Raw genomic sequence first — 13,338 nt, 5'->3', positions numbered from 1 at the left:
TTGGCCCAATTGCTCAACTGTAAAGTGAACTGGAGAAGGAAATGGCAAACCATGCCATTATCTCTGCCAAAAAAAAAATCCCAAATAGGGTCACTAAGAGTCAGACACAGCTTAAATGACTGAACAACAACAGAACTCATTTTTCTGGATAATACATATTTGTGGACTTTGTTTATATGTATAAGGGCATTATAAATTCAAAAAAGAGAATCAAGCAGGAAATAATGATAGATTATAATTTTTTTGCTTTATATTCTTTTCCAGCCATGTGAACAAGGACGCCACATGAAAAGAATTCATTCAGTAGCTAATATTGGTACAGCCCTTAAGTTTCTTGAAGGAAGGAGGGTAAGTAGGTAATGGGGAAAGAAATCATTTGTGTTTGGTTGTTTGTTTTTTTAACTATTTTTTTTGAGTATCATTGGAATCTTTGGAATGAAAAGATCCAATTTATAATCATTTGACTATTGAAATTATTAGAAATGGAAAACACTATATTAGAAATGGAAACCTTTATATAAGTCAAATAATGAAATAACGATAATAAATAATGGTGATGACAGATACAGAGCTTATGATAGAACCATCAGTTAATCTTTTTAGTTTTCCCAAATTGGGAGCCAACTGAAATACTTAGAGGTTTCTTTTCCCCTCTGCTGCTAAGCAAATATACAAAAAGTAGTTGTATAGCATCTGGTAACTTCAAAAATTACTGGTACAGGGCAGCTAATTGGTGCAGTGGATAGACTACTGGCCCTGGAGTCAGAAGGACTTGAGTTCAAATCCAACCTAAGATATTTAATAATTACCTAGCTGTGTGACCTTGGACAAGTCACTCAACCCTATTGCATTAAAATAAAAATAAAAAAAAGTTACTGGTACTTACTACAATACTAGTGAATTGGTCTCCATTCATATGATATTTATATGAAGATTGTTTAAAGTAGCTGGGCATGCTTAGCCTTGATTTAAGAAGGGTTGGGATGGGGAAGGGAATGTAGTAGCTACCTCAAATAGGACTAGTAAGAATTTTTCTGTTTGCCAAAAAAGGACTTAACCAGAATCAGTGGATGAAATATATGGGGCTTGATATCAAGAAAAATTTACTATTAGAGAGGAAGAGAATGTCTTTAAAGATGATGGATTTCTTCTCTTGAAAGTTTTTAAACAAAGGCAGCATGACCACTTATTGGGTATATTATAGTGGGAATTCTTTCTAATGCATGCATTGATTTAAATGGCTGCTGAAGTGATTTGGCTATTCTTTGATTCACTTGGCATTCTCAAACTCTGCTTGACAGACTACATAGAAAGAAAATATTTTTTCTTGTGCAATATTGGTCAGTGCTCTCCCACTTCCATACATTCTGAAACCACCTCACCAATTCAGGCATCATCCCTGGATCTTTTGTCTGCTAATGGGGTCAATGTTGATTTGGACCTTTAAAATATGATGGCTTCTCTATTATCTTTAAGCCAAATAAACCATGTGATGCTATAATAAAAATATTCTGAGTCTTTGTATAATAGAATTAGGAGTCAGAATAGCTAACTTTGAATACTAGCTCTGCCGCTTAGTCATCTATGTCATCCTGATCTAGTTGATTAATTAATATCTCTGGGCCTCAGTTTCCTTATTCATATACTGAAAGAGAGTTAAAGTGTCATTTTTAAGGACTTTTCTAGCTCCACATTTCATAATAATAATAACTGTTATGTGAGAAGGTTAAGTATTAAGATTTTATCATTAATTATTCTATCAAATTATTGATGATATGAATTTTTAATAGTACTTACTTATGAGAGTTATTAACTGCATGATTCCTTGAGAAATATTCTCTCTGCTGCCAGAAAAATCATTTTTTCTAATGAACATTTTCACAAAACAACCCCTAGGAATAAAAGGAAATCTTATTTTCTTATTTTTTCATTGGAATATAGGTCAAGGTCTTCATTAATTCTGGAGGCATAAGGATGTTTTGGTTTTGTTTTTGCAATTTACCACCAGATATGATGTATTGTATTTGGGGCCTCTGCTGGTACCAGTTTCACACTACTTTTTTCTACCTTCTTATCTCCCAAAGTGCCTTAGCTGTTCTAAATTCAAAGGAAAAAAATCTATTTGTTTTTATATTTTATCCTTCATATAGTTTCTTTCTTACATATCTTGTTTTTTATAATTTTACTGAATATTAAACAGTAGGGAGAGAAAATATTTCTATATAGGGGCTTTTCTTCATCCATTTTTCCTAAAAACTGCTTAATTTTCTTCCTTATATCTTTCTTAAATCCCTGATCTTCCTCTATTTTTGATAGATTTTTTTCTATTTACTTATGTACTTAGAAGTATATTTTAGGATTAAATATTTGATTCTAAAATTCATTTAATCTTCCATTTGTATTGCATGTGGTCTGAGAAATGATGAGAGTATTACATTCTATAGCCTCCATTAGGGCAAACTCTGTGTCTCCTTTTCATTCCTTGATATCTCCCACTCTGTTGTTTACTTGTCTGCTCAAAAAGAGCTCTATGTCTGTATATTTCCTTTTCATAGTCTCAAAAAATTTATTTCACACATAATAATAGTTTGCATTTATATAATACCTCAAAGTTCACAATGTACATATTATCTCATTTGATCTTCACAAACCCCTTGAACATATTTGCTATTCTTATTCTCATTTTGAAAATGAAATACTCTAAGGCTTAGAGACTATTGCCCAGCACAACTGGAAGTCACCTAGTAGGAAATGCCTGAGGACAGATTTGAATTCAGGTCATTTGGCACAGCCTTTTGAGCTCAGGGTTGGGATAAAGAAATTTCATCTTCATGAGTTCAAATGCAGCTTACACATACTAGCTATATTCCCAGATCAGTCATTTAACCTGGTTTGCCTCAGTTTCCTTATTTGTAAATAAGATGAAGGAAATAGCAAATCACTCCATTTTTCTTAGGGAAGAAAACCCCAGATGGAGTCACAAAATGTCAGACATGACTGGAATGACTCAACAGCAACAACAACAACAAGAACAAAAAACCCCCAAGTCCATCACTCTTTCCCCTTATATCTCCAGCTTCCACAAATAGCCATTTTATTCTAGTCTTTGAGTAAAAGATAAAACTCTAAAGTAAAGAAAATGCTCTATTTTTCCATTCATAGTCTTCTTAGATCCTCTCTAATGCAATGGGCTTGTATATCTACCATATTAATAGATTAAATACTTCACCTTCACCACCTTCTTTGTATCTGGCAATGGGTGGATCACATGGAGAAATCCAAATGAACTATTTTTAATTAAGTACCTCTTCTTAAAGGACATCTTTGAGGTTGGGGAATGGAGACTGGCCTACTGTTGGAAAATTCTTATATTTCATAAGAGTAGAATAATTTTAGTGGAATTGTGTTCCTCTCAATCATATTAATAATTAATTCCCCCCAGTAATAATTTAATTGCAGTTAGGTGGCATAGTGGATAGAGCACTGTCCCTGGGGTCAGGAGTACCTGAGTTCAAATCTGGCCTCAGACATGTAATAATTACCTAGCTGTGCGGTCTTGGGCCAGCCACTTAACCCCATTGCTTTGCAAAAGCTAAAATAATAATAATAATAACAATAATAATAATAATTAATTGGATCAAAATTTACAATTATAGTTTCCAAAATCTGGAAATTCTAGCTGAATTCATAGATTGAATAAATGTCAGTCCATCAGAAAATTAGCATTTTGTCAGACACTATGCTAAACTTGACTATACAAAAAGAAAAGTCAAGGAATAGTCCCTGCTCTTAAGGAAGTCACAATCTAATAAGGGAGACAACAAGCAAATGAAAACAGACAAGTTATATACAGAACAAGGGGAAATAATTGACAGAAGTACTAGAACTGAAAGGGTTTTGGGAAGACTTCCTTAAGAAGATGGAATTTTACTTGGGACATAGAAGAAGAAAAGCGAGTCAAAAAACAGAGATAAGGAGGGAGAACATTCCAGTCATTAGGGACAACCAGAAAAAATGACTGGAGTGGTGAGATGGAGAGCCTTGTTTGAGACTTTGTGGTATGTGTTAGGGAAAAATTTATAAAAAAAAATGGGAAAAGTAAGTGGAAGCTAAGTTATGAAGCTTTGAGTAACAAATAAAGGATTTTATATTTGATCCTGAAGATGAGAGGTTTTTTTGGATTTTACTGAGTAGGGGAAATGTTGTGACTGGAGCTTCTCTTTTGGATAATCACCAGCAATTGAATGGAGGACAGACAGGAATTTGGACATTTGAGGCAGGCAGTACCACTAGCAGGCTGTTGAAAAAAATCTAAACATGAGGTGATAAAGGCTTGCAAAGTTGATGTCAGAATCAGAGGAGAGAGGGTGGTGAATATTAAAGATAATATATGCAAAAGAGATAAATATTGACAACAAAAAAGATTTGAGACAATGAGGAGATGAAGATGATACATAGACCAGGGCACTGGAAGGAAAATAATGCAGTAATAAGAATGCTTGGAGGATGAGAAGGGGATTCAAGGGAAAAGCTAATGAATTTAGACTTGGACTTGTTGAGTTTAAGATGGCTATAGTACATCCAGGTGAGATGTCTAAATAGTGCAATAAAAACATTAGTAAAAGTTTGGTTGGCATCAGGTTGTGAAAGGGTTTTAAAAGACAAACAGGAATTTACAGTTGATTCTAAAGGCGATAGGGATCCATTAGAGTTTATTGAATAGACTGAGTGACATTCAGAGCTATGTTTCAGGAAAATTACTGTAGTATTCATGTGGAGAGGATGATTTGAAATGGGGAGAAACCTGAAGCAGGAAGTCTATTCAGAAAGTTATTGCAACAGTCCAGGTGAAAAGTTATGAGAATTTGAACTAAGATTGTAACTTACAGGAGATGAGAGAAGGGGATGAAACAGGAGATGTTATAGTAGAAAAGGCAAGATTGGACAATTAAATGGATAGATGGGGCAAATATGACTAAGCATACAGCTTTCACAAAACAGAAATAGATATCTATAACAATTCACTTCTCTTCCTACCAAATATCCCCTTTCTTCATATCTAACCAGCGCTTATAGATCTCTAAAATTCTATTTCCAACACTAATACCTAGTTCTGTAGTAAATTGGATATAACAGATAAACCCTGAAGTCAGTAAGCCTTATACTGACTGACTCATTCACAAACTTCAGCTACTGCTTGGTGTGTGGGTTAATTAGCTCCAACTCTTGCCCTCACACTCTCTCTTGACCTGAGGAAGAGAATTGTCTTGTACATCTTGAGAATTAAAATAGGGAGAGAATAAAGGGTGGGGAAACTTGTCATGAACTAAATATTAGCAAACGTTGTCCTTTAAAAGTAAGCATTCAATTTAACATTATATCCTTGCTTAGTTGGCAGAAGTATACTGGGAAAAGATCACATATAAGTGACTATAGGCAGATTATGAGCTCTTAATGTAATTCAAATGTAGGACATAAGATTGCATTGAACAAAATCAACTTGATGCTGAAAACTATTCATGAGGAAGATAGTATAAAAGGACAAGAAATAAATATTCCTGTCTTCTGCATTAATCAAAGAATTTAGTGAAGTGTTAGTGCCAATTAAAAAAGATGTGAAGAGAGAAGTTGGAGAATGAGTATGAGGATAATATAAATGATTAAAATAATTGAAGGTTCTTTCTGTGAGGAATGGTTGAAAGCCATCAGGACTGTTGATTTAGAATTCATTCAAAGGATTCAGTATTTGCTCTATTTCTTGCACTCCAGTAAGTACCTATAAGGTAAAAAAAAAGCCATCCTTAATAACCTCAATAAACTTACACCTAGAAGATAAATGGCAAACAATTCCTGTTTCTAAACATTTGGGGCAGCTAGGTGACAGGGTGGATAAAGCACTGGTCTTGGAATCAGGATGACAGGAGTTTGAATCCAACCTCAGACAATAACATTTATTAGCTGTGTGACCTTGGGTACTTCATTTAACCCTGACTGCCTTTCATCCAAGACCATCTTCAGTTGCAGATGAAAACAGACAAGTTATATACAGAACAAGGGGAAATAATTGACAGAAGTACTAGAACTAAAAGGGTTTGGGAAAGATCCATATCTGGGCATTGGACCCAGATGGCTCTGGAGAAGAAAGTGACATTGCTGACCTAGCACAGCACTCTTCTCACTAAAAAAAATCCAATTGATAAAAATCTTCATTTCAATGTTTCTAATATTTAAATGTATTTATTTATATATATGTATATTTATGAGAAAGTTTATAATATTTTACTAATCATTTAGTCTATATGTTCAATAAATATTTTGATTGTTTAAAACCAGAGTCAGAGAAAGAAGGCTTAAATTAAAATAAAGGGATTTTAGGTAGATAGAAGGGAAGATTTTTTAATCCCTAGGATCATAAAGTATGCAAATAGATGGCCAAGGAAGATTGAGAAATTTCAAGCTGTAGAGAGTTTCACAAATAAAAATAGATGGCTATGGGGTGGAATGACTTCAACATCACAGAATCATATAATTTGAGTTGGAAGGGTTCCATTCCTACCCACATGGAAAAGAAATCCTCACCACAGCATACCTGACAAGTGGTCATCCAGCTTCTGCTTCAAGAATGAAGGAGCAGTCACATCCTTTGCAGGCAGCCTTTTCCAGTTTGGGGCAGCTCATATTATAGGGAAGTTTTGTTGACATCAAGCCCAAGTTGGCTTCTTTGCAACTTCCTCACTGCTCCTGGTTCTGCCCTCTGGTTCCAAACAAAGCAAGTCTAATCTTTCCTCCAAATGGCAACTTTCCACATATTTAAAGAAAGCTTGCCCAGTTGTCTTTCTTTTCCTAGGCTCAACATAACCAAATTCTTTCAACTAGCTCCTATGTGTTGTGAATTTGAGGTCTTTTAGCATCTTGGCTAACTCCCTTTGGATGCTATGCAGTTTATCAACATCATGGTATCCAGATATGAAGTTGATACTCCACATTCATTCCTAACAGGCAGAGAATAGTAGGATTATTGCCTCTCCATTCCTGGAAGTTATGTTTGCTCCCTCTTAATATAACCTTAGATTATCATAAATTTTTACATGCCACATCCCATTGCTTATTCATTAAGCTTGCAGTCCACTAAAATCCTAAATGCCTTTAAAATAAAATTTGTAGTTTAAAATCTTAGGCCTGGACTACATGAATTATGAGGTCTGCTCAAATCATTTTTGGAGTAAAATAATTTCCCTTATTTTTTCTTGGCTTTCTTGTGAGGTCCATTCTAAGTTAATGCCTTAAATCAACTAAATAAAAATTCTACAATTCATATTAGTCCTTTCTATAGTATTTGGTTAATTTTCCCTTTGACTGCTTTTTTATAATATGTATATCATCTTTTTCCTTTGTTTTCCATGTCAGTCCATGTACAGAGGATCACCGGTTAGTACAAGATTTTTTAGAACTTATAATTCCTGATTTCTTATAGGTTAAAAAAGAATCTAAGTTACATGATATTTTCAAACTCCAAAGTAAGTGCATCATTTTAAAACACTTGCTATGTTCTTGGGTTCCAGCCAGCATTTGAAGCAAAAGAGTTACATCTTCTCTATCTGACCTTTTGTTGGTAATTCTTTGCATGATATTGCATTTTTTTCACCATTAAGTAAAGCAAGTATTCAAGAATACTTGATGTTGAAAAACTAAAATATCTTTTTGTAATGCACCTAATGAATGTCACTAAAAATCCAGCCAAAATTGTCTACTTGAATGTTTCTTATGAGTTCAATGCACATTTACACACTATTCCACAGGCATGTTTAAATTTCATTGTTACCTGCTAAGATCTAGATGATTATACAATAATTAAAATGTGAATTTCTATTACTTGTAATCCTATTACTTTTTATTTTTAAACAGATTAAACTAGTGAACATAAACTCCACTGATATTGCTGATGGTCGACCTTCTATTGTCCTTGGCTTGGTTTGGACCATTATTTTGTATTTTCAGGTATGAAGATAGAAAGTCATTACTATTTTACTATATTATTAAAGACTGAGGCAATAGTTTTGCATTTTCCTTTCTGTGAGTTGAAAACTAAGCTAGCAGACACATAATCTAGAATAGCAGGATAACATTGCTATGTCCAGGACAACTCTAGCCACCTCCCAATGCTTATTCCTCTGCCTAAGTCCAACTGTCCTCCCAAATTAATGATTGGAAAGGGGAAAGGGAGAAAGCCGAGATGAATATTTTTTCTGGCTAAAAAATGTAACTCTATAGAGAGAAAGTGAGAATTGGAAGAGGATTCTGGGAGTGGTCAGATATCAAGTAGAAGATGGCGTTTAAAAAATAACTATTTTCAAGGTAGATTATAATTTTAACTAATTACTAGGGGTATTATAGATGTGTAAGATAGGAAATAATTCTTCCTCCCCCCCATAAACACTGTACCAATAATAACATTCAGTACAAAATAACGGATATATGAAATTTAATTACTTTATTCCGATCTTAAATATTTTGTATGTATGCAAATCTGAGGCAAAGTAACCAGGAATTAATGTTTTTAATGTTTATTTATAAACTAAAATTTCCAAAAGACAGGCAATACGAGTGATGTACACCATAAATAATAAATTGAATATCTGAACAATAATTTTTAATCTTAAAACTGAATGACAAAGCCCTTTACTTCTGTAGATTGCCATTTGATTATCCTGCTTTAAAATTCTATATTTTTATAATATTTCACCATTTTAGATAATGTATTATTACTAGTTTGTGATGAGTGTGTTTTGCATTATAATTCATTTAATTAAAATCCTATTTGACTATATTTCTTTCACAACTTATTGACAGCACATTTAACACTCAAATGCAAAATTTCCAAAGAGAACTACAATGCCAATATTCCTTCTTTTGTTCATTCATGAACAGATTGAAGAGTTGACAAGCAACCTTCCACAGCTTCAATCTCTGTCCAGTAGTACATCATCTATGGACAGTGTCCTCAGCTCAGAAACTGCCAGCCCACCAAACAAACGGAAGGTGGTAACCAAAGTCCAAGGGAATGCAAAGAAAGCCTTATTAAAGTGGGTGCAGTACACAGCAGCAAAGTAAGTGCCTCCTGACTCCATTTAGATTCTGATTCTAGGGGCAGCAGAATGAATCACTGAGTGCTTTTTTTTCTATTTAGGCAAAAGTTTCAAGAAATGTTTGATGGGTTTTCCCATTGCTCACTTTCCTTTGCTTTGAAAAGGGGGAATATTTAAAAAGAAACCTGTTTCCCCCTGCTTCTTCTTGTACAAGAACCATTAAAGGGATTTTAATTTTAATGTATGCTTTTCCTAATTGAAAGAAAGGACTATGACTTCTATTTTAAGTCATTGTAGTTTATATTTTTGTCTTTACAATTACTCTTTTCTGAATTAATTCATAGGTTCAAAACTGTCTAATTCTTCTTTGGGATTTTCATTTCCTTTTAGGCAAATGATCTGAAGTTCAGAAAGGAAAATTGAGTTCTTTTATATTTCATACATCTTTTTCAGTGGCTAGGATTTTTCTTTCTTCCTATGATTTTTTTTTACTTTGATGGCAGGAATCCTTGTAAGGGCAATTTTTATGCTTTAGAGGCTGAAGATTCAATGATTATTATCTGTGTTTTGGAGGCATAGCAAGACTGCATGCCTGAAAAAAGAAAAGACTGGAGTTCTCCTGGAACTCTAGAAAAAAAAAATAACAAATAATCACACCAAAATTGTGCAAACCAAATCAGGAGTTTGATTAATCATTCTGATAACTTAAGGGGAAAGGAAAGGAAATCAAAAAAAAATTTAGTTCAATTGTATGAATATTTCAGACTCAGGTGAAATGAATGGTTTTGTTTAGATCCTCAGAAGAAAAATGCCTTGTTCTCCATCTTATTTTGTGGCATTTAAAATTTATCTTCTCTATATCTGTGAATTAAAGGTTTAAAAAATTGTTCCTTATATAAAATACTACTCTACTTGGAACTTGAGAAACATGATTCAATGGAAAGATCATGGGTACTTAAATCAGAATCCTGCCTCTGGTACTTACTACTTATGTATTTTAGCAAGCTAATTTAACTTTCTTTGGCTTTAATTTCCTCATTTATAAAAATGAGTGGGTTATTTGAGATGGAAACTAAACTTCTTTCTGGTTTTAGATTAGTAATGTTATAATATTTTGAATATTAAGGAGATTCATTCATAGAAGTTTTCAATGAAGTTTCAATTCAAATTAGTTTTATAAAAAAAATGTGGGGATGGCTAGGTAAGTATCTCAGTGGATAGAGCAACGGCCCTGGAGTCATGAGGACCGGAGTTCAATTCCAGACTCAGACACTTAATAATTACCTAGCTGTGTGGCATTAGGCAAACCACTTAACCCCATTACCTTTCAAAAACCTAAAAAAAGAAAAAAAATGAAAAATATGAGTATTTATTTCATGTATCTGATTTTAAAATAAGTGTTGTCATTGGAAGTTAAATTTTCTGGATTTTGTGATAACTAACATTTTTTGAAGTACATATTAATATAAAAACTATTTCTACAATAAACACTCTGAGGTGGTTTCTAATTTTAAAAAGCCTTATGTTTCATCCAAACTATAATAATCTAGCTGTTACTAATATGTACATATTAAATTTCAACTATGCAGGAGGAGCAGAAGGGCCTGGTAAGTGGACACTGGAATATAACTTCCATGCCTACACAGTCTTGTGATGGTTTTCCAATCTGTCTTAGTATGGTATATGTAATTAGTAATGTTACCTTTACTGCCTTATACAGCATTAAATTATATAAATACCAAGTAAATGGACCAACAATTAGAGTTTCAAAAAGCTGAAATAAAGCAACCATCAATTTAATGCTGTTAGAGCAGTTTTTCATTTTCTGTTGTCTCTCCCATATTTTGTTAGGCTTCAGTAATGTGTCAAGTTATAATGTGTGATTAGCTCTAAGTCACTTTTGCAACTCCCATATTTCTGTGATGTCAGATTAGCATTCTTCTACCTGATCTTTGCATCTTTCCTGATATTTGAGAACTGAGTATTGTTCTTTTCATCATCCTAATAAAGGGATATGTTCCATTTTAGAATTTCCTGTTATGCAGGTCTTATTTATCACTGTAAATCACTGTAGTAAGAGATTGTTTTGTAAATATGTCACACCAAATTTCCAAAGGAATGGAATGTCTGTGGAGAAAGATTGCTTTAATGATTAGTAAATAAATTGGTAGAAATAAATGATGGTTTCTAGAAAAATCTGAAAATAACTATAATTATATGGGGGTAGAAATGTGTCCTAATACCAGACCATTTCAAAAACTCAAATTCAGCAACTTTAAGTGTCAATTATGTGTAAGATACTGGGTTAAGTGCTAGAAATGCAAAAATAAAATACAATTCCTGCCCTTAAAGATCTTACAATCTTATGGGGTGGGGGGAGGCGGGGGAGAAATATACACGGATAACTATTATATGAGGATACATATATATATATATATATATATATATATATATATATAGTCAAAATAGTATGAGAGATATGTAATTGAACTCTTAATCTTTCCTGTCTTATTATAGTATAGAGACTAGGAGCCTGAAGTTCATCTATTTAGGTTTTTTAAAAACTATTTTATCACTATTTCAACAGAACTAATTAAAAATGTTATTCTTATAAGGAGTCCATAGTCTTCAACAAATAACAATTGAGTCCAATGCACAGAAAAAAGTTAAGCTATCCTGCTATAGTGGAAAATCATGACTTTGTTGAAGCACTAAAAAAGAAATATATATATTATATACTGCACATTACAGATAATTGCATATTGCATTATTCCATCAAAACTAAATATAAATGGGAGTTCTTATTGTAGATTCACTCATATCAGTTATAGAAATTAAATCCTAAAATGATATAATCATTAAAGTAGAGAAACCTTTTCTTGAAAGTGTTTTTTAAACAAACTAAAATCTTATAGAAAAGTTTGAGAACTTAAACACCTTTAAGAGAAAAATGGGGGGGAAATTTCCTTTAGAAGAGAAAATTCCCAGCTATTTAGAATACAATATAGAGGAAATGTTATAATTTGTATTGGTTAGACTTTGCTAAAGTTCTTCTCCAAAGCCATAGTAAAAAATATTATTTTGGAATTTAAATTGGTAACTTGAAGCCTCTGCCAACAGTTTATATCTTATATTTATATTTTAGTTCTTACCAAGTAAGACAGTCTAAGCATGATTCCCTTTCTGCTTGTTGTCTAGGCTAACTAAGCTCAGAAAAAATTAGGGAGTTAGTGTAGGTAAGGCAATGAAGAAAAGTGGTGGATTTGAGTGTTTTAATGATGCAATTCAACAAAATCAAAAAATAAATGGGAAACACACAAATGATTGGTTAAATAAAGTGACCAAACAGATAAGTAAAATGACACTGGGCTTTTGCTCATCTATAAGAAGTATGTAGTAATAAACTATAACTATTCCAACCATAACAAATTATAAAATTACCTTTGTTAAAAAAAATAAACCATAATGTTTGGACCAAAACACTATAGGAGAGAATAATGCTGAAATGCTTCCTGTTTATTAAAAATAGCTTTTATTTAAATATAGAGTCAACAAATAAATTCATTGAAGAGAGAAATATATTCAACTTGAATTATTTTAATTTTTTATATGCATTGGCCAAGTACTGTTTAAAATTAAATATTCATGTTATATTTCAATTGAGTATCAAGTAACATTTTTATGAAACAAACTTGTAGTCATCACATATTTTGATTTACAGTGAAAAATATTTGGAGAATCTAGTTCAAGAAAAAGAATCTTTTATCCCATATATATATATATATATATATATATATATATATATATCAGGTATAACTATAATTAGATCAGTTTATAAATAAATAGGCAAACCAAAATTATTTTAGCCTATATAGTGTGATTCTTTAAAGTTGACTTCAAAACATTAACTTAGGACTTATTCCAGTGATGCTGCTATAGCTAAAAAGATTTTTCAACACTTGTTGGGAATTGCCCTCAGAGCAATTTTATGAACCAACAAGAAACTAAACCACTCATATTATTTAAATTGCTATACACATTTAAAAAACAGTCATAAAAGCTGTTTATGTTACTCAGTAGATTTGTATTACTAAGCAGCATGTATGTGTATATATACATATATATATATGTATATATATATATTAGATAGATAGACAAATATATTAGTAAGATGTATATAGCAATAAACTATGCCTATACTGATTATAACAAATTGTAAAATTCCTTATGTGGGAAAAAACCCCAATAAACC

At 32.4% G+C, this 13,338-nt stretch overlaps 1 protein-coding gene across 1 annotated transcript in view; it reads left to right on the top strand.

Moving 5' to 3' along the window:
- SYNE1 (spectrin repeat containing nuclear envelope protein 1) overlaps nt 1–13,338 on the top strand; it is a 598,518-nt gene that overhangs the window by 153,795 nt on the left and 431,385 nt on the right. The window contains exons 5-7 of the mRNA XM_074187858.1: nt 265–348; nt 7,906–7,998; nt 8,929–9,107. Coding sequence (XP_074043959.1) covers nt 265–348; nt 7,906–7,998; nt 8,929–9,107 — 356 coding nt within the window. The remainder of the gene's footprint in view (nt 1–264; nt 349–7,905; nt 7,999–8,928; nt 9,108–13,338) is intronic.

This window comes from Macrotis lagotis, chromosome 5 (genome assembly GCF_037893015.1).
Source record: "Macrotis lagotis isolate mMagLag1 chromosome 5, bilby.v1.9.chrom.fasta, whole genome shotgun sequence".
NCBI classification, from domain to species: Eukaryota; Metazoa; Chordata; class Mammalia; order Peramelemorphia; family Peramelidae; genus Macrotis; species Macrotis lagotis.
The sequence above is the reverse complement of the archived record's forward strand: the minus strand, read 5'-3'. Positions and strand labels throughout refer to the sequence as shown.